Source organism: Fusarium phalaenopsidis (assembly GCF_050370095.1).
Source record: "Fusarium phalaenopsidis strain FUZ10S chromosome Unknown contig_32332, whole genome shotgun sequence".
Lineage (NCBI taxonomy): Eukaryota > Fungi > Ascomycota > Sordariomycetes > Hypocreales > Nectriaceae > Fusarium > Fusarium phalaenopsidis.
In genome coordinates this window covers 1977302-1997953 of record NW_028145391.1, presented here as the reverse complement: position 1 = coordinate 1997953, position 20652 = coordinate 1977302, and the positions used below count along the sequence as shown (strand labels likewise).

General features: G+C 54.2%; 6 protein-coding genes across 6 annotated transcripts; 2 read left to right on the top strand and 4 right to left on the bottom strand.

The window, feature by feature from the left end:
* Window positions 1-2834: 2834 nt before the first annotated feature.
* On the top strand, window positions 2835-4431 carry LRP88_13619 (uncharacterized protein; the record flags this gene model as incomplete). Its single annotated transcript, XM_083249979.1, has 4 exons — window positions 2835-3159; window positions 3251-3366; window positions 3419-3503; window positions 3554-4431. The coding sequence occupies 4 exons, from the start codon at window positions 2835-2837 to the stop codon at window positions 4429-4431; spliced, it is 1404 nt and encodes a 467-aa protein (XP_083094313.1).
* A 261-nt stretch (window positions 4432-4692) lies between these two features.
* Window positions 4693-5913, bottom strand: LRP88_13618 (uncharacterized protein; the record flags this gene model as incomplete). The annotated part of the gene is made up of 1 exon (XM_083249978.1): window positions 4693-5913. One exon carries the CDS (start codon window positions 5911-5913, stop codon window positions 4693-4695), a length of 1221 nt encoding a protein of 406 aa, XP_083094312.1.
* A 766-nt stretch (window positions 5914-6679) lies between these two features.
* LRP88_13617 (major facilitator superfamily domain-containing protein) lies at window positions 6680-8542 on the bottom strand (the record flags this gene model as incomplete). Its single annotated transcript, XM_083249977.1, has 4 exons — window positions 6680-7821; window positions 7992-8050; window positions 8099-8405; window positions 8473-8542. The coding sequence occupies 4 exons, from the start codon at window positions 8540-8542 to the stop codon at window positions 6680-6682; spliced, it is 1578 nt and encodes a 525-aa protein (XP_083094311.1).
* Window positions 8543-13591: 5049 nt separating this feature from the next.
* Window positions 13592-14263, bottom strand: LRP88_13616 (bis(5'-adenosyl)-triphosphatase; the record flags this gene model as incomplete). The annotated part of the gene is made up of 2 exons (XM_083249976.1): window positions 13592-14095; window positions 14210-14263. The coding sequence occupies 2 exons, from the start codon at window positions 14261-14263 to the stop codon at window positions 13592-13594; spliced, it is 558 nt and encodes a 185-aa protein (XP_083094310.1).
* A 503-nt stretch (window positions 14264-14766) lies between these two features.
* LRP88_13615 (major facilitator superfamily domain-containing protein) lies at window positions 14767-16690 on the bottom strand (the record flags this gene model as incomplete). Its single annotated transcript, XM_083249975.1, has 4 exons — window positions 14767-14876; window positions 14927-16305; window positions 16377-16450; window positions 16514-16690. The coding sequence occupies 4 exons, from the start codon at window positions 16688-16690 to the stop codon at window positions 14767-14769; spliced, it is 1740 nt and encodes a 579-aa protein (XP_083094309.1).
* A 1398-nt stretch (window positions 16691-18088) lies between these two features.
* Window positions 18089-20480, top strand: LRP88_13614 (pre-mRNA splicing factor component-domain-containing protein; the record flags this gene model as incomplete). The annotated part of the gene is made up of 2 exons (XM_083249974.1): window positions 18089-20095; window positions 20148-20480. 2 exons carry the CDS (start codon window positions 18089-18091, stop codon window positions 20478-20480), a joined length of 2340 nt encoding a protein of 779 aa, XP_083094308.1.
* Between the last annotated feature and the right edge of the window lie 172 nt (window positions 20481-20652).

The window sequence follows — 20652 nt, the reverse complement described above, 5'->3', positions numbered from 1 at the left end:
TGTACCCGTTAAGCTTCATTTCCCTCTGTGTGGTACTAAAGTGCGGGTCTAGGTCGTCGATCACTTTACGCACCTAGTCGTCCAACTCGTCGTTCCTCGAAGCGTCCAAAGTCTCGACAGCGATGTGCCTGTTCTGCAAACCTCTCGTGACACACTTGATACCAAAAGACTCGGATTTTGCATATTACCTGCAAGTAGATTTGGCCATGGTCTGGCAAATCGCCACTTTTGAAACCAGGCCTTCTACCTCCCCACCACTTTGTCCTGAAAGGAGCTGTCCAACGCAGCACGTACGGACACGGCGGCACATGCGATGTACTCTCACAGCACCACAGCACCTACTACGAAGGGAAAATGGCAGAATGCTCCGAATTCGATGCAGGGAGCCGGTGGGCGCCTCCAGTCGCACCTCGCGTGAAAGCAGTGACAGTTCCTCGCCTTGGCCTCCCGCTGTCCCACATCGATATCGTGTACAATCATCTGAAACTATGCCTTGAGACTCAGAAGCTTCTGCTCACATATAGGTCCCGAGGTGTGGAAGCAGTTGTTGCCGAATCCGTGTACAGCTCGGCCCGATGAGCTCACTAGATGATCAAACATGACGGGTCTCTATCATCTGGCGGGGAGCTCATCTGCGGCAACAAACTGGCTGTGACTAACCCACACAGACAGTGCCAAATTAGCCCAAAGCTGCACACCACGACGGTGTTCTATCGGGACACATCCTTGTCTGCCGCTGCCGCTGCTTCTTCCCTTTCCTGGTGCCTCTGGGCGTGGCTGGTGGCTGCGGTTGAATCGCACCATCACCAATCGAGCAAGAAGCTTGGATGAAGAGCAAGAGAGCCGAACCCGGAGTTGTGTCGCTGCCCGAGCCGTCAGTTGGTCACATCAGATATGATCCATTTCGCCAGAGCCAGTATTGACATTTCTGCCAGGGGCCACTGACTCGAACGGTGTCGGTCGAGCTAGATGCCATTGCGAACTGATCGAGGCAATTGGGGTGACCGAAAGCTCCTTGCTGGGCAGGCCATATCTGACGCCTTCATGGCTGATGATGCAGCCTACTGCAGCAGCTCGCAACAGAGGGCGGCTTGGCGAGATGATTGCCCAAGAAGCATGCAACATGGCGACCTTGGGCACCATAGACCTACTGACTTGGCCGCGCGGGCCTGGCAATCCCCAGGAGCTGAGGGGCGGGCGTATCGGGCATGGACTTGTGTTCCCTCGGACATTTTTTCTTGTGCCTGTACTCCTAACAGCTCGTGTGGGTATCAAAGGCCGGCAACATGACAGGCCTCCTTTCAGTCTCTCACAGGGAGCTCCTTAGGGAGAAGCCAGCAAACCGACTTCTGGAAGACTCATCGAACCTCACCAGACAAAAGACTACCGGTGTAGGATGCAACGGCTATGCACAGCCCTTTTGCACAGGGGGCGGCAACCTGTTGGGTAGCGCGGTCCGGTCATAACAAACCGGAGCCAAGTCATGCTGCGACTGGCTGCGGTGGGAGAAGGATCTGATAGGATCTTCGGCAACGTCAATCACCAGCCTGTCTCAGCAAAGAAGTGCCCTTCCTAGCTGTCAGTTGTCATACGGACACGTGGGGCGACTCGAGCAAGGTCGGGGGGAGTGTTGAGATTCAGGCGGGCTTCTCAGTGGCAGCAGGACCGTCATTCTTTGTTGCACAGGCTTCAGAAAACGGACTGGGGTAGAGGGTCCTGGACGATGTGGTATGCAGGCAGCCGTCGGCGCTTCAGTTTTGCCAAAACCTCGTGGGGCGGGCTCAAACAGGGCGAAACAGCTAGTTTGCGGTCTGGGGTCACCCATATTTGCGCTTCTGGGCTTTATTTGCTGTTCCCGCCGACTCTGTGGGCACCACGTCCGTCTTGGGAGGGAGGAGAGCTGTCGAGATGGCTCACTGAGACGGCACGGTGTTCAGGACGGCCGGACGACCCTCTGCGAGGTTCGGCTCCAGAGATACATTGCGGGAGTGTAACGAATAGCAGGGCGTGAGGGCTGAGCCAACCACCCCCAGTTCTGCACCCCCTGCCGCAGTTTCTCTGGTCTCTGATGTTTATGCGGAGAAGACGGCCTGGAAGCATATGGGGGGAGCTGTTTGATAAAGCGGGACTCTGGGGATTCACGCGCAGCTCTCGGGAGCGACTGGGAGAAACCTCAACAGTGGGACAGGCCGCGTCTCTGGCCATCAAACCAACCCTCTTGAGCCCTCGTCATTGCTTTTGTCACCAAAGCTCCAACTTGAGCCCTCTCTCTTTCAGTCACTCGGCGTTGCCTTGCCCCCTTTGGCAGCCTCGTCATCTATCACTTGGTGGCTTTGCCTAGTAGACAAGGCGGTGGAAGTTGGTAAACGGAGCCCTCTCCCCTGAGAGGTTGAGCCTCACATCCAGAACAAAGAAATCTTGACCAGGGAACGGGACCGTGACCGACTTTTTGGAGTTGCAGATGCCCTTCACGCAGGCGCCCTGAGTTGCTGAGCCTGACCGACCCAGGGTTCCTTGTTCATCGTCATCTCAGCGCAGCAAGCTAGGTGTCTGTCAGGCGCGAGACTACGCTCTCTCGGCGGCGCGTGTTTGTCAAGCTGAGGAGTGACTTGAGGCGAGGAGTTTCCACTAGTTGTTGCGTTGCGACTTGGTCTGTCCCTCCCTGCAGACCGGAAGTAGGTATATCACGGCCGCTGCCCGCCGTACCCTCCAAACCACCCGGGTTCATCCACCCTTCTACGACCAGTCCCTTGTCTCTTGCATGCTGCGGACCTCTTCTTTACCTCTCGAATCGCGGCTTCTGGGGAATCTGACAAACTTGGCTGGCTTCCATTATGCTCTCACTCAAGACTCTCCTCAACCCAGCCCCTCCCGGCCAGGATGGCCCCCTTTCCTTCCGCCCAAGTCCTACACCCCCGTCCCCGACGTTTTCTGCTGTCACGGACACCTCGAACTCGGCGCTGAATCGTTCGATAATGCCTCCTGTCCGAGTGTCCAAGGACTCTGGTGGCTTGGCCAAGTCGAAGCTGCGAGGCCAGGTCAACTATCCCCCTTTCGAGAATAACCTCGACGAGTTGTCTCTTCGGGAGATGCGCAAGTTCAGAGTCAAGCCCCTCGGGGGCATCCAACAGAATTGCCTTCACATCCCTTACAACAGTGGTAAGAAGGATTTCTTTGAGAAGACTGGACGAGAGAGCTTCGAAGGTATGTTACTCGAGATGGACATTGGTGTTGGCTGCTAACGATCCAGTCTTTCGATACGAATTCACCCTCCCTGGCCAGGACACCGAGTACGCTGTGATGTGGGATTACAACGTCGGCCTTGTGCGCATGACTCCCTTTTTCAAGTGTTGTCGATATGGAAAGGTTAGCATCCTGATGCCACAACACTTTCGCAGCATGGGCTAACGAGATCTAGACGATACCAGCCAAGATGCTAGGTCTCAACCAGGGTCTCAAGGAGATCACGCACAGTATTACAGGTGGCTCCATAGCTGCTCAAGGTATGTTCTCGCTGGTGAGGAGGTGTTGGTGGCGCTGACTTTTGTGGAAGGCTACTGGATGCCGTATCAGTGCGCCAGAGCCGTCTGCGCGACATTCTGCTATGAGATCGCCGGAGCTCTCATCCCCATCTTTGGCCCATCGTTTCCCTCGGATTGCGTCCCTCGCGACTCGCAAGGGTTTGGCCGGATGGTCATCGACTCGCAGATTGTTGTCGAGGCCGCTCGCGAGGCCAACATCGCTCGACGCATGCATTTGAACGCCGCTGCCCCTGTCTTTGGCGCTGCTACCAGCTTTCCCAGAGATAACAACGCCCATCAGACCATGTATGCCCCTGAAGAACGCAAGCATCGCTTTCCGTCGCGCATAGTATGCAACCCTCCGTGGGTGCCGGAAAACGATACCGACCACCACTTCATGTCGGCCCCTAACTCTGCGTCGAGCACCGGGTCGGGACCTCTTACATACATGGTGGCATCACACCCAAACTCGAGCTGGGCTCCGATCAACCGCTCGAGCCCGCAGACAGACTATGCGTCTCCTCATCCGTGGCTGAGTGCCGTGCCGCGCATCCCGCCCTTGCTGCACCGGTCTAACCTTTCCACTTCGTCCTGGGGCTCCAAGCGACGACTCGAACACGAGGACTGGGACTACAACTACAGCTACAGAGACAGTGCTAGTCCCAACCTGAGCATGTGCTCTGTAGTTCCAGCCTCCACCCCCGAAGGTAGCCCCGCCATGCAGAGAGAAGACAAGGTCGAGCTACAACCTAGAACCGACAACTCGCAGCAGGACGCCGCTATGCTTCTCCTCAACCTGTGCAAGCGGGACCAAGAGTCCCCTGCTATGGGATCGCTGAGACCGGTACACAGAGACTCGGTACTCAGGGATGAGCATCGAAGCAAGAGACAGCGGGCCACATCTCTCTGATTTGCACTTGTCGGCGTTGAGAGGACGGTGATCGTGATGGAAAGCTTGGGATATGTGACCAATAGCGAATAGAATGGACTAGCTCGGGCAGGTGTTTTTGGAAAAAGTTTGGTTCTTGTCTTTGAATGCTTGGATACTGCAGATGCATATAACTTACACATGGACTGGTTAATTTAGCAATCGCAACTCTTGTTTTGTAATTGATCCTTTTCATCTTCAAGTCATAAACACATGTACTTTTCTTTAATCTATCATCCATATCTAGCTCGCCTCGCCCTTCTCGGCCGCCCTCTTGGCCTTATGCTCCTTGGCCCACGACTCGGCCTTGTCCTTGGGCACGACAAAGATCCTCACTACCTCGTCCACCACCTCGACCTTGCCAGTTCCCAGAAGCTTCAGCAGCGACACCCTCTTGCCCATCTTGAGGAGACCTCCCTCACGGGTCTCGACAAAGGCCTCGACGTTCTGCAGAGTGTACTTGCCCTCCTTGTCCCACGGCAGCGGGAAGACGTAGCCCAGGTGGTCCTCCAGCGTGTGCGTCTCCTCAAACGCCTTCACAAAGTCCGACTCGAGGTCCAGCGGGTACAGGAACACGGTTGGGAACGCCAGCGCGCTGCGAGGGTCATCCGGGTCCGGAACCAGCGCTATACCCGCGTCCTCCATCTCGGGCGGCTGAGAAGTCGTGCGCGTGGGGATGTTGCGGGCTCGGAGGGCCGCCTTGACGAGCATCTCGCGGCGCTTCTCCTTTGCGACGCGCTCGGCTTCCTTCTTGCGGCGGGCGTCAATCTCCTTGGCGCGCTTGATGATGTCGTCGGCTACACCGCGAAGGGAGGCGTTGGACTCGTCGAGGGAGAGGCCACGGGCGCACACGTCGTCGGCCTCTTCGATGCGATCCACGGCGAGAAGGGCACGGGCGCTACGGTAGTAGGCCTTGAGGTTGCGTGGGTTGAGGCGTAGAGCGGCAGCACAGTCGAGCCAGCAGCTACGGTAGTTCTTGACTGCAAGGTGGCATGCTGCGCGGTTGACGTAGAGCGTCTCGAGGGTGCTCTTCTGCTTGGCGATCTCCTCCTCTGAGTCCTCCTCTCCGTCAGGGTTCTTGGTCACCTCTCCTCTTGCGCGCTTGCGCTCCTCTCCAGCCAGAATAGCGATACCCTTTCCGTAAAACTCCTTTGCGTCGACGTACCCTCGCACCTTGAAGCACTCGTTGCCGCGCTCCTTGAAGTCGACTCCGTTCTCCAGCGGCGTGCCCTCATAAGCAAGAGCCTGCAGGGCAGCAATATCGTCATTCTCTCCCTCAGCGGCGTCCAGGTCCGTCATGAACAGCGGCGACTTGTTGAGATCCTCCCACACCTCATCAACCGTCTTGCCGCTGGCGATGGTGTGTGCGGGCGGGAGCTGAGGTTTGGTGGCCTCGGAGTCTGGCGTAGGCTCCGAGACCTTGAGGGGCTCGTCCATCTTTTCTGTGATTTCCTCGATCTTCATCTTTTGTGTGTGATGCGATGTTTATCTCCCTTCCCCTTGGTTGTTTGTTCGTGTCATTGGTGGTTGCGTTGATGGTGCTAAAAATTGAGCCTTCTCCAACTTTCTGTGGGTGGCGAAAATCTTATTGGGCATTGACCGAAATATCGGAACTCCAGACCAGATGAAATAGTCTACACGTTATATGAGTTAGCAAACTCGTTCCAAAAGTTCAACTAGCTTCTGAAAAAACCAGAATCCTTTCAAGGGTGTAATTTAGACAATTTAACCCGAGACATTTGGAGTTGTCTCGCTCCCAACCACTCACGATAAGACTTCGGCCGTAACAAGTGATTAACTCTGATATTGATCTCTATTCCCAAAACAACCTAAGTAAACCGTCATAAATAGTACCTTTTTCTAATACCCGCCCTTTTTCTAGACCCCAAGACATCCGAATGTCGAAATACTTTTTTTATAGTCCATCTCAAAACGCCCACAGATCCAGCCCGCCTAAACACAACGCTGCCAACCTATCTATACCCAGGGGATATCCGGCAAAAAGGGGAAAACAAAATAAACCTGGCCGTCTAGTGCTTTTTTGCTTTTTTGAGACATGAAAGAGAACCAAAAGCCATGACGCCATGCGTGTCGCTTCAAAAGGAAAAAAAAAGGCAAAAACAGTACTTGCTTGCGCAAGTTGAGCAATCTCGGAGTTGGTGTAAGCGTGTGTCATCGGTTCATGTCGACCGTCAAATGAGTCCAGTCACGAGCAGTCATCATCTGCTCTTCACTCCGAGTCGTAAAACTCAACCTCGGTGACAGTGACAGTCGTGTTCTGTTTGTGAGGCACAGAGGGAGTCTCCTCAGTAGGCTCCTCGTTCTTCTGGCGAGGAACATAGAAACACTGAATAGCTCCGAAAACAGCGGCAATGGCACTTCCGTACCATGCTAGGGCAGAGCAATCAAACTTGCTGCCCAAGCTCCAGAGATAGCCGGCGATGGGAGGGGCGATCATTCGACAGGCTGCACCGGCACTGGCAGCAAGTCCGTTGACCTTACCCAGGGCACTGGGAGTGGGAGTGGCCTCCTTGATGAGGATCATGAGAAGGGGGTAGAGGATGATGGATAGAATGTTGCGGACGATGAGGCAGCAGTAGATGGCAGGGTAGACAAGAGCCTCGGGGACGAGAAGCAGCATCGGCATCAGCATATAGGCGATGGGATGGAGAATAGTGACGATGATGAACAGGCGGTAGGTGCCAAACTTGTTAGCCGCCCAGGGGAAGATGAAGAGCTGGATGCACAGGGCGATGCCGCCATCCACAGCCAAGATCATGCCCACGTTGCGAAGAGTCAGTCCCAGGCCGCCGGGAGAGTAGAATGGGAAGATGGAGGCAGAGTGAAGCATTTCGATGGCAACTGCGCGCTTCTCTTCGAAAAATATGGGCAAGAGATGATCAAACGTCATGGAGTGGTAGGTGAAGATGGACAGGGCGACGATGAAGCCAACAACACGACGGTTCCAGACCTTGAAAGAGGTCACGGACACCTCCTTCTCGTCCTCGACAAGCAGAGGGTCCCAATCCTCGCCGGGGATCTCGATAGCGCCATATGTCTCGGGCTGGGCATCCGTAGTGGGAATCAGAGCAGTCTCCTCTGTGGCATCGTTTTCAGGCTCAGCAGGCTGGACGGGGTTGGGCTGCATATCAGGGTGGGTTTCCACAAGAAGGAAGAAACCTAGCACAATGCTCACGAGAAGCAGTCCGGAGCAGATGAGGTTGGGGAGCAGGTATGGGAATCGCTGGAACAGGCTGCCGGTGGGAAACGTCCCGGGCCACGACTGGTGGGGGTTTGCAAACAGTCCTCCTATCGAAGGGCCGATAATCGTACCGATACTCCATACGAAGGGCATAATGGAGAATGCGCGAGCTGGATCATTACTATTAGTCAATGTGAAACTCATGCGTGAAGGAGGCATCCTGGGGGTATCATGTGACTCCCAAGGTCGCGTAGAACCTCGAACTGAAAACACCACATCTTCACTCTCATGATCGATTTCACGGCCTCAGAGATAATGTCATGACGGGGGGTAAACTTACGCTCATGCTCTCGCTTTTTAATAAGCTCGCCTACCATTGTTTGGATAACACCGATGTTGCTAGTTTCACGTCAGTTAGCGCTCAATGGCTTCAAAGAATCAACGTACCCGTTGAGCAGACCACCTAGGCACCGTCCAAACAGAGCAACCCAGAAGTTTGATGCGAGTCCTACGGTCAACATCGAAATGATGGTACCTCCAGACCCGATGATAAGCACAGGCTTGCGCCCTATTCGGTCAGAGAGAGCACCCCAGTACATTCCCATGGCAGCCTCGGCGAGAGAGAAGGCTGAGATGAGGATTCCTGAGTAGACCGAGGCTTGAGATTCGTCGCCAATCTGAAAGTCCTTGACAAGAGCCCAGGCATACGGAAAAATGGATGTCAAGGCAATGGGTTCTGCCAATCGGACAATTGCTAGACAGTAACTGTTAGCAACTTTCTCGCAAGTTCGAGAAACCCAGGATGGGAGCAATCAACTCACCGAGGAGAAAGAGTTGCATGGCAGGGAATGCATCCAGGTCGCGAGAACCGGTCAGCTGGAAGACACCCATGGCTGCTGGCTCAACCGGGAAGCAGACAAGGAGCAACAAAGAACCAAACAATGCCAAACACAAGGATCCCGCGGTATTTAAAGCGAATCGTCAAGCAGACGAGATATGTAACAGGTGGAGAGCAAAGCTTTGGCTCGAGCGAGGATGTATGTCTGGTTGCTGTGCGGCGAGAATGCGGGCTTGTCGTGGTGTTTCTCGAGGTAACCGGGAGGTAGGTTTCGTTTGGGAGAGCGAGCAGCGAGTTTCACAAGAAATCAGCAGAACTTGAAGCAATCAAAGCCTAGGAAAGACGACTGGAAGGAAGGCGAAGATGGAGAGGCTGCTTTTGAAGTGAGCGAGCAGTGTGCAGCGCAATGAGACAGTCACGGAGAAGAGGGTGGGAGAGCAGATATTTGAACCATCCATGGCCAGGAGGAGCCGTGTAAGTGCGGCGAAGGCTCTTTGGTGGAGACCCGAGACCGCCGCCTGTCAGTTCAAGCTCAGAAAGAAGCGACCGATAAGGCCCGTTCAGACAAGGTAGCATGGAAGCTTCGTTTGCAGCAAGTGGGGCCATGAGCAAAACCGAGCAGGCTGTTTCTTCGAGGTGCATACTGCCTGCGTCAGGTCCAAGCAAGGGCCAGAGGAGAGAGCCGAGAAAGAAGCAAGAGAAGGTTCGACGACACCCCGGGTGCGGCCAGGGTGGATGACGGGAGTGAGACAGGGCAGCTCCACGCCGACAGCCAGCTCTGGCGGGGCCCAGACGTTTTGGCGTGTTGATCGCTGTGCGTGTTCAGTTCGGGGAGGTAGTTGACAGGACAGGACGTGTATGTAGCAGAGCAGTTGTGAGCAAATTGGTTTCAGTGGCAGGCGTGTGCCGTTGGTTCCTTGAGAGTCCCTGGTCCTTATCGTCTCGAGGAATGGATGGATGTAATGGAAACGACGTTTGCTCGCTGATCTGAGTCACGTCCAGCCCAATCCGGACCAACAACTTGTCGCGTGACGTTGGACAAGTGCGCTCTTGGGCTTCTCGCCGGACCATCGCGAAACGGTTGTCGGGCTGTCGGCATGGTGGTCAGTAGGACAAGCTGTCCCGTAGTGGAAGTGAATGAAGCCATCTCTAGACGGAACCGCAATAGTTTGATGGGGATACGGCTGGTATCTTGTGGTGTGGTACTTGGCTGGGGAACCTGGAATCTGGGCCTGGCGGAGAAGCAGACGCAACAGGCCGAACCTGCTGGATTCTGCATGCAGCGAGCGAATTGAAGCTTGTGATTGGGTCCACCGATAGTGGTCCGTGTCCTCTCTTTTTGGCTTGTGCACGTTTGGATCCACCTGTTAGTGTATGTCTGTATCCGGTATCTGAAATCCCAGTGAGTCTCTGATTGGTCGGCTGTAAAACCTGCTCGCGCTGACGACCCGCCACCTTAGATATTAAAAATTCGTTCGAGCAGTCTTTGCAGGCGTCCAGATGTCGGAGCCGATGGCCGGGCCTCGCTATTCCGCTACTCATTCGAACAATCTCGTAACATTAACTCTAGGCGCTATGTAACGACTCAAGTCTTGGCTTGGCCCCGATGCGCCACGCAAGCAAACCGATGCCCAACAGCCGGCTTCTCCCTCGATCTCCGGCGAAAATGTCCCGTACCCGTAACCGCAGCGGACCACCCTCCTCTTGCTCCCCTCTTCGCTTTCTGACCTTTTTGACTCTTGCTTTGACATCCTGCAGAGAGTGCCGTATTAATCCAGACCACCAAGATGGTCGTCCCCTGCAGCCCAACAAACCCACAGGCCAGTCAGGACCTTGATGGCAGGTCACGGTCCTCTGAAGTGCCGGTGAAGGTCCGTCACTGGTAGAATCACATGTCGACACTGATAATGAGATAAGATACAATGCCCACGGATGCGGCTCAACGACGTCAGCGTGTACTGCATCTCGAGGTCTCAGATGGGTTTCCTCTCAGGCAACCTACGCATGAGATACGGACGAGTGGCGGTTGCCCAGCGCAGAAGGAATGGAACCACGACCCTGAAAGCCACGCCCCGAGAACCGGAAGCATTCAGCACTAAGGCATGTCGTCGCAACGTGCTTTCATGATGGTGGGAGTCTGTGCGCAGCGCCCGCCCGCTACCTCGCTTCATGCAACCGTCCAGGTTGTTGTGCCCAAGGATCCATCCAGATGGCTTCCTGGGCTTCCGGAACGTTGGTGCCAACCCTCCATCTTTCTTTGCTCCCGTCCGTCCCCTTTCCTTTTCCACAATTCCCATGCCGTCGTCATTTTCCCATCAAAATAAGCACCAATTGCGTGTCTTTTTGCTCCGTATGCAGAGCAAGGAGGCGCCGGGCCGTTTTCCGCCATGTCCATCTTGGCAATCGTCGTAGCACAGGCACAAACGCCTTCCTCGGGCAGCCGAGTTGGATGGTGGTGAGGAGGAAATCAGTCAAGCAAGCTGGCTTATCTCGCAGATCAACATGCGTTGGTGTTGTGTTGCGACCCACCAGTTGTTGACCTGCATGCTCCGTACGGCTGCTGCTGCACTCATGGTTCCATGCAATTTCCAGCGCCTCCATGAGGTGATCCAACGCCGATGGTGCTCCGTGCCGAGTCACCAGCTTTCTCTAGCTCATGAGCGTCCATGGTAGCTAGCGCGCGCAACCACCAGCTCCGACCTGCGCAGCACCCAACCCGAGCAGCCGTCCACCGCCTTTTTCGCAATCCCGCCACCAGAGAGAGGTTGGTCCGTATGATGGATGGGTTGCCGGAGAATTAAAGCAAGAGTGCCTCCTGACAACGACAACCCTCTCGTTCGCAGTGCGGGGGAGATCTCATGGCATAGCTAAGGACCTCCCTAAAACTGCCCTCGTGCCCTCATGAGATTGTCCATGAGCCGCCGAATCGACTTGTCTCGGCCCACACCAACTGGAACCAGCCTTCGTAAGGTACATTATTAGGGTATGTATATATCGAGCGACTAAATATGTCTGCGCTAGTTAGATCCCGTCATGGATGGTGGGTCTTTTTCAACGACAAACACCATGGCAAGGCTGCCCTGGCTGCTTCGATCCAATGCGACTTGGTCAACAACTTGCAGCGCATCAACATCCTTGACTGAGCTGACCGTTGCGGCGGCTGAAAAGCTGTGGTCGGTTCTTTTCGTTAACAAGGTGCATTTGAGCCCCTGTTTCACGTCATGTCGTCATTGCCGACAGCGGCACTTTTCTTTCTCATGTCGATCTCTTTTTCTTACTCGGTCTCCCGGAGGAGGTCCGTAGGGTATTCCGAGCCGAACTTGACTCGTGTTACGTCTAGCAATTTCTTCGACAGTCATTGAGGCTACGGACTCCGTCAACCCTCGGCTCTTTATCCCATATCGTGCCGATAGCTCCGTACGCTACCAAGTGAGCCAGATGACCAGGCTCCCCTTTCATCTTGCACCCCGCAATTCGGAGCTGGAGCTGGCTTGTGCTTCGCGGGGTTGGATCCCACACGAAAAACAACAGTCGGTTCCAATGCCGTCAAAACAAGCCGACAACCCGACAGCGATATGCTATATAAGTAAGGGGGTTCCAAAATTGGTTACGTGAATCTCAATAGTGCTGCTAGCTTTGACTGGCTCGTCTTTCCGATCGGAGCGGTGTTGTGTTTGGTGCGGGTCTTCCATGATATTGCCGAAGTAAACAAGCCAAACTCGACACAGCAACAGATCCGTGAGACCGCGTGTTCTCTAAAAAGCTTCACCACCACCGTTTTCATACGCTCACCGCTCCATCCGAGGGCATCTACCGAATTAGCAGACGACTATGTTCTGGCTCACGTGTGTATCAGAGCTAGCTACGCCTTGGTTTATAGCCTCTCACCTTAGGTTCTCAACAGTTTGACCTCGGCGATGTCACCTCAACCGCCCATCAGCAGCTTCGTCACGCCTCCGGATGCAACACCTTTAAAGCTCCCCGAACTCCCCGAAACCATCGAGGAAACAATTGTCTAGGGCTGACGATAGGTGTCGGAATGGTCTCAATTCTTTCCCATGCCTAGCTCTTTGCGAGCCAATCAAGACATGGTCAACCCCTCCTTTGGGAACAAGGACGAATCCGGCTTTACGCCGCCAGTCAGGGCGACGGGAGTCGTGTGCCCTACTTATTCCCCGTATCTTGGGCCAAGAGGTGGCATCCTGCATATCGAACTAACTCTAGAGAGATGCCGTGAAAGCTTGATAAGCGGTGCTCAAAGGTTAATGACCATGCCTGCCATGGTCTCGTGCGCAGGTGGCAGATGATGGATTGGCATTCCAGGCCCGTGGCCAGACAGCACCATGGTCTCGGGCCAGATAGAGCACCAGGCTAACCTAGACCTTGGGACCATTTGCGTGTGGCGTCGCGGACAACGGGAGATGGAATGGCTAGACCAAGTGTACCGACAAGTCAGAATATAGAGCATCTGTTCTGCTGTATGGTTAAAAAGAATTCCATAATCTGAGTTCACGCCGTATTAGCTGACATGAAGTGCGTGTGTGGCACATCTGCGTCTTAAACCTCGGTTGGCAAATCCCATCAATGACTGTTCCATCTGCCCTAAGACAGTTACCGACGACATTATGTAAACAAACAATCTAAGATACAACAGAACCTCTACATAACCACAGCTAATTCTTATTTTACTCTGACACTGAGCTACAAGCCGTGAACATATCTTTACTCTTGTTGTTATGGATGTCTCACATTTGCTGCCCTTATCTATTACCAGGCCTCAGTTGCCAAGGCAGGACTTTTGGTCTTTACCCATGCCAAACCATCGTTCAAAGCTAATCAATTCCAAGCAAGGTACAACGCTCAAGCCCAGCTTGTTGTGCCGGGCATCCTCAACCCTAATGCAACATCACTTGATAGGCGAACCTTGCCAGTCTTGATCCAAAGTTCCGATACGCAACCCAGATAAGCCTAGCATTCAAACAGGTCTTGGCCAAGCCTTGGGAAATGACACTCGGAGATGTCTTGCGTGTGGCTGCAGACAGTGAATTCTCTATAACTCCATGCTCTATGATTGACGCGATACCAATGTACTCTATACACCATCATTCAACGCCCATCTCCTTCAGAATCGCCTTGTACCGTTCTGCTTCCTCCACCATGGCCTCCTCGGTCCTTGGCTTCCTGTCCTCATCATCCACCCTCTTCAGGCCACCCCCAGGCTTGGGCCTTTCCATCTCGCGGTCCCACAGCGCGCCGCCCACGTTGCCCTCCTCGCCGGCCATCTTTACATAGACAGCGTCTGGGGCGCCCATGTCGCCGGGGGTCCGGGGAACAACATGGACATGAACGTGGGGCACTGTCTGTCCCGCGTCGGCGCCATCCTGCACTGCGACTGAGAAGCTGCCGGCTTCCGGCTCCGGTGAGGGGAAGTAGGCACGCGCGAGGAGCCGTTGGATGAGCTGCACCGTCGTGAAAAGATCGGCTGTCTCGGCGGGTGTGAGGTCCGTCAGGCGTTTATGGGGTGAGTGCGGGCAGACTAGGACATGGCCTGGTATGAGGGGCTTGAGATTGACCAAGGCGAAGGAATATGGTGTTGTGAAGAAGACCTGGCGTTGTCAGATCAGGCACTCCAGATTTGGGTGAGCCAAGAGCATTGAGGCCCTTCAACGCAGAGAATCGGTCCCAGAGCATAGCTGAGCGAGTATTCAGGTTCGACTTACCTGGTTTGTCACCTCAAACGGGCCAAATTTGATGGCTCTCTCGGTTTTTGTCATGATGCTTCTCACAGAGCGGACTGTTGTGAATGACCGAGCTGCCGTCCTCACCCTAGACGCGAGCATGCTCCAATGGAAAGACTTGGAGTCGGGCGTGAAATGATACGAATTCACCCGTTATCGGATAGCTCAATTGATGCAGTGGATTCGTCAGGTCTCGGTGTGGCTGGCTGGTTGCTGTGAGTGAGTGAAGTTACATAGGAAAGTGTTTATGAGGTCATGTTGCCGTTTCCCCGGTAGGAGAATGGGCCCCACATCTTTGGACCAGTTGGCTAACACGACAGCCATCAGGCTGCTACGCTTGTTGGGAGAGATACTGTATTGCAATTGAGGGCTTTATTTACTTGTATTCAATGTGTAATACATTACGTCGTGTTCTTGCGACTCCTTGTATCCCGATATCGCCCCAGTTCCGCCAAAAGGTATCAATGCGAAACCAGCAACTCCGAACACACAGTGAATTACAGGTGATATATCGTATGTATTAAGAAATAACAACTTAGTTACTGGAACCTAACTTGGTCTTCGTCAATAGGGACCTGCTCAGCAGCCGTATCAAAAGCTCCAGGGTTGAGTGGTTCCCTCTCCTCCTCTGGCTCGTCATGCCATACAACTGGAATCCGTTAGCTCCCGTTCATGAAGAAAAGTAAAACGTGGACTTACCATGAGGCCTGACGAGAAAGCTCGCCAACAGGCCAATTCCAAAGATACTTGCCAGCAAGACAAAGATGGCCTTGGGAAAGAAACCCACTGTCGCAGCGTAAAGACCATTGAATAGAACCGGGCCAAACACCCTCGCCAGAGCGTGCAGCATGCCAATGGCTCCGAGCAACTGACCTACCCTCTCCGAGGGAACATGCTTGCTGATGATAGCTTGGCTTGTAGCACTTCCCAGCCCACCCAAGGCCGTGACCATACCGCTGGTCACAAATAATTCTTCCGAGCTGGAGAGGACATATCCCACTGTTCCCAGAACATCTGACATCAGAGCGATGCGGAGCAGCCACACATCCAGATTGTCAGCACCCGAGTTTCTCTCCACTGCGGCCACTCCAGACTCGCGACGAAGTCGAGCCGCTGGACGAATACGGCCAAAGTAGTTAATGAGGGGGAGCAAGCCCATGAGGATGAAGACCCTGACCATAGATAGAGCCGATATGAACAGGGAGCTTTCCAGGTTGCCCCAGTCAAAGCTCAGCTCAGAATACAAGATGATGACAGCTCCAGCAGAAATAGGAGCACCAATCATGATGGCATCGTCAGCCGCGAGAGCCACCAAGTTGCGCCGAAGAGCAGGGGATGTACCCGGGCCCTTAGGCCACAGGACCCTCAGGGGCGCAAATGGGTTGGCGGTTCGGATGGTGTGAAGCCAAGACGCCGAGGTTTGCGCTCGCAGCTCCTGCTCCTTATCCCACTTCTCACGAGCTGCCAGCTGCTTCCTCTTGGAGAGGGACTCGGGCACAACGAGCCACACAAAGAGGGCAAACGCTGTGTGGCACCCGAGCACGACGTAGAAGAGATAGACAGAAGTGCCCGTCCACTTGATAAAGAAGCCCGCCAGCAGAGGACCAAAGGCGAGCCCAGCAAAGAGACAGCCTTGAATGAGACCCAAAGCGACGGCCCGGTTGGAAGGCGGTGTGCAATCACTCGTGTAAGAGTAACACATGATGCTTCCTGCGGTGAAAGAGCCTGTCAAACCGTCAAAGACGCTGCCGAGGATCATCCACCGATAGCTGACAACCTCGGGGAACTGAGCCGCAAGAACCGTGATCAGCTCGGCCAGGACTCCTCCCACCGAGGCGAAAGCCATGAGACGACCCCTACCATAGCGATCCGACAAGTGACCAATGCGCGGAACGACAATAGCGCTGAGAGAGCCTGTCAAGAGACTCATGATTAACATGAACGTGGCGACATTCTTCTGAACCTCAGGAATCTTGCACTCGGGGTTGTCGCTCCCAAACTTGCGCTGAGGGTCCGCAAGCAAGGCGGGATTCAAGGTAAAGTCTGGATCATGGGTCTGCTTGTCGGCGAAATATTGCCTACAAACAAGGTCGAGAATTCTTGTACTCGGTAAGCATCTTGATCGCGACAGCAGCAGAAGCTTACATACAAGTTGAGCTTTGGAATTACAACGCCTCCAAAGGCGAGGGTAAAGATGACATATGGGCCGAGTAGCCAAAAGACCTACGAGGTCGGTCAGATAAAAGAGGGTTTTCGCGACAGGCGCTTCGCGCCAGGGCTCAGTACCGACGGTCTACGCCACCAGGGCAGGCCTTCAAAGTCCTTGTAGCCATCCCAGCCGCTGCCGCTACTAGAGACTACACTCTCTCCATCTCTACTTTCTATGCTGCTGGTCGCAAGCAGACGAGTTGTCTCGGTCGCATCGGTGGTCGCGTCCCCCGCGGGATCCTTGGCCCTCGTCATGTTCGGCGCGCAATCTTGTATAGAAGCGCAGTATTCGGTTCGAGGCTGTAGTCGCAGGACCGCGACAGTTGAGGGCAGCTAAAGTCGGCTTTATCAAGCCCGTATCGATCAAGGTAGGTGCTGGGGCATGGCCAAGCAAGCTTGGTATGGGATATTTTTTGAAACTGTTGTAGTTGCGCCGAGCTATCCGCGCCCCCTTGTCTCAGAAGCAGCGAAAGTTTGGTTGTGCTCCTGTAGGATGAGACAAGAGTGACGAGGGGAAACTCGAGAACAGCAACAAGAGGATTAATAATGGGCAAGATCCATGGGATGGGATCCATGATAAGTCGAATGGCTAATGGATGGTGTGGAGTCGCCCGGGGCATCTCGCTAAGGTACCGGTAGCTCTAACTAACCAAACCAACCATCCAGAGCTGGACAACGCAGATGGAAGGAATGAATGAATGAATGTCATGGCTCCAGTCACTGAGGAACAGCAAAAAAGGCATTTTCAGACCACGTTTCATCTTTCTCTCGTCAGCCTGCCCTGGCTAATCGCGTTCTCCTGTCGCCATCGCCAGCCCCATCACGGCATCGTCAGGCACGCAGCTTGCAACTCTTGATGGATGGATGACGCACTCCATCCCCCCTCTGAATCATGCAGCTAAGATCTTGTCTGATAAGCTACAGCTTTGGGTGCTGGGTGGGATGCGTCGGACTTTGGGGGGTTCCGTCACGCCGGGCTCCTCCGCAAAGTCCGCAAGCTGAAGGGAAGGGATCAGGCACGCGGCATTGGGTCGGATCGGATCCGGTTAAAATGTCACCAGAAAGGGGAGTGGATCGTTGTTTTCTATGACAGCATGTTTTGGGGTGTTTTGTTGAAGTTGCTGATTTGACGCGGCAGCTTGAGATGACGCATTTAGGGGTAATTATTTGACAACTTGTATCAGCATGACGGCTGATGGATGAAAGATGGAACGAAAGCCAATAGTCAAGAGTTATAATGCCTATTCTCGGAGCTTATTTGACGACAAAGCCGTGATGTACTAATTGCAGCTGGTCTTGAGCTCCGTTGTTGGCATCGAGGGCCTTCTGAAACTCGAAAGAGCTGAGCAAAACACACAGAATAGGGACAACGGTTCAAGATACTATCAATAGATAGCTTACCCCAGGTTGGTCTAAACAATGCATATTCTCTTCGTTTTATCTTCCATCCCAGGCAGCCTCATCATCACCTTCCACAGCATGCAAGATGGTTTAAATGTGGGTCTCCAATACCACCAATTACAAGCTCCGCATTGATGACTCAGCTTTCAATGCGCGCCGCAAGGATATTTTCATGAAAGCGTGTTTCGCAGCTCGCTCAAGGCTCCATCGCATTCAACCTCACACGACGCGACTTCACAAAACACCGCCATCATGCCCGTCGTCAAGGGAGGCGTGTGGACCAACATCGAGGATGAGATCCTCAAGGCCTCCGTGTCCAAGTATGGCCTCAACCAATGGGCACGTGTCTCGTCGCTGCTTGCGCGCAAGACGCCCAAGCAGTGCAAGGCCCGTTGGAACGAGTGGCTCGATCCCAGCATCAAGAAGATCGAATGGAGCAAGGACGAAGATGAGAAGCTGCTGCATCTTGCCAAGATTATGCCCACACAGTGGCGCACCATCGCTCCCATCGTTGGTCGAACTGCCAACCAGTGCCTCGAACGATACCAGAAGCTCCTCGATGAAGCCGAAGCGCGAGAGTCATCTAGTCTTGGGTTGATGGGCCCAGAAGGAGGCGAGACCCAAGCGCCAAGCGCCGATGATGTGCGACGACTGCGTCCCGGCGAGCTGGATCCTGACCCCGAAACGAAACCCGCACGACCCGACACGATCGATCTCGACGAAGATGAGAAGGAGATGTTGAGCGAGGCTCGTGCCCGCCTGGCGAACACCCAGGGTAAAAAGGCCAAGAGAAAGGCGCGAGAGCGTCAACAAGAGGAATCTCGCCGCCTGGCAGCCTTGCAAAAGAGGCGAGAGCTCAAGACGGCCGGTATCAACATTAAGGTGACGACTCGAAAGAAGGGTGAGATGGATTACAACGCCGATATCCCCTTTGAGAGGAAGGCCCTGTCTGGTTTCTACGATACGTCAGAAGAGATGGCAATGAACGAGGCCCAGCGCGCAGCCTTCGACCCCCGAAAGCAGCAGCTGGCCAACAAGCGCAAGGGCGATGATGATGACGACAAGGACAGAAAGCGGAGGAAGAACGATAAGGACGGGTCATCAGAGTCATACAAAGCCGCCTTGAAGGCTGGTCAGCTTCAAAAGATTCGAGAGGCCGAGCAGAGCAGCAAGCGTCGCGCACTGGTCCTGCCGTCTCCTCAGGTCAGCGAGGGGGAGTTAGAAGATATTGTCAAGATGGGAAAGATGGGCGAGGCTGCCAACTTGAGGGCGCGAGAAAGCGAGAATGATGCGACGCGAGGACTTGTCAACACATATTCGACCCTTAACTCGAATGCCCCTATTCGAACGCCCAAGGCCCCTGAGCAAGAAGATCACATCGCCAACGAAATTCGAAATATCCGAGCCCTTAATGAAACCAAGTCAGCCCTTCTCGGCGGCGAGAATACCCCTCTCCATGAAGGCGCTTCGTCGACCGGCTTTGATGGAATTACCCCCCGAAAGCAGACAATCTCAACACCAAACCCCCTGGCTACACCTCTAAGGGGACCCAATGGTGTTGGTGCGACGCCTCGTCGACCAGGACAGACCCCATTACGGACACCACGAGACACCCTCGCTCTAAACCAAGATGACGGCATGTCGATGGCTTCCGCTACTCCCCGAGATATCAGGATGAGAGAAGTGGCCTTGCGCAGTCAGTTGAAGTCGGGTCTCGCATCACTTCCCAAGCCCAAAGATACGGAGTGGGAGTTTGATATTCCAGACGAACAGAAGGAGGCTATGCAGATCGATGAGATGGCCGAGGAGGATGCCGCAGAGCGAGACCGTCGAGAACGGGAGAGGCGAGAGGCCGAGGAGGCTCTCGAGTTCCGAAGACGCACTCAGGTCATGCAGAAGAACCTGCCTCGGCCAGTTCGCGTCAATTTTACCGATCTGGTGAAGAAGGCAAGCCGTATCACCAACGAAGCTCAATCACTTATCGCCAAGGAGTCGGCCATGCTTATGGCCAACGATGCGATGAGATACCCCGTTCCGGGTGGTCAGGTTAACGGTGCGCCCCGAGCTTTGCAACACATTGACGACGATGCCCTCGCCGAAGCCCGCCTCTTGATCATGTCCGAGACAAAGCCCCTTCCTAGCCTTGAAGATATCCAGAGTGCATTCGAAGCCCGTGCGAGCAGCTCGCTGCTCCTGGGCTTGGGATGTTACAATGACGACGAGGAAGAGCAAGGGGTGGCAATGAAGGCGGCATTCGATGTAAGTCTTGTCTAACAGTTCAACCCCCGAGACATGATACTAACGTTTACAGTCTGTTCAAGATTCTATCATGGCATCAGCCGAGCAGGGTGCCAAGCTGGAAAAGAAGCTGTCACTTCATCTTGGAGGTTACCAGAAGCGGCAAAAGATGCTGCGCGACAAGATGGGCGGCGCAGCCGATGCTCTAGAGAAGGCTCGGTCCGCACTGGCTGGTTTCAAGACCCTGGCCATCTCAGAGGATGTGGCCATCGAGCGACGACTGAATGCATTGCGTGAAGAGGTTGGCTTTGTGAGCCGACGAGAGAGAGAAGCGCAGGAGGAATACAGGAAGGCCAAGGAAGAGCTGGATGGGCTGATGACAAACGGAGTCAATGGGGTTCATTAAGGGACATTTACGGTGTATAAATAGGGGTCAATCAAGGCTGGTATCGCTTGAGTCTAATGCTAACATAACAATCTGAACCACTCCCAGGTGGTTTAGCCACTTGCCGGTGGTGTTTTTCTGCCATACATTCTGTTTTGTTCCATCTCTTCCACAGCTTTTGACATGTTAATTT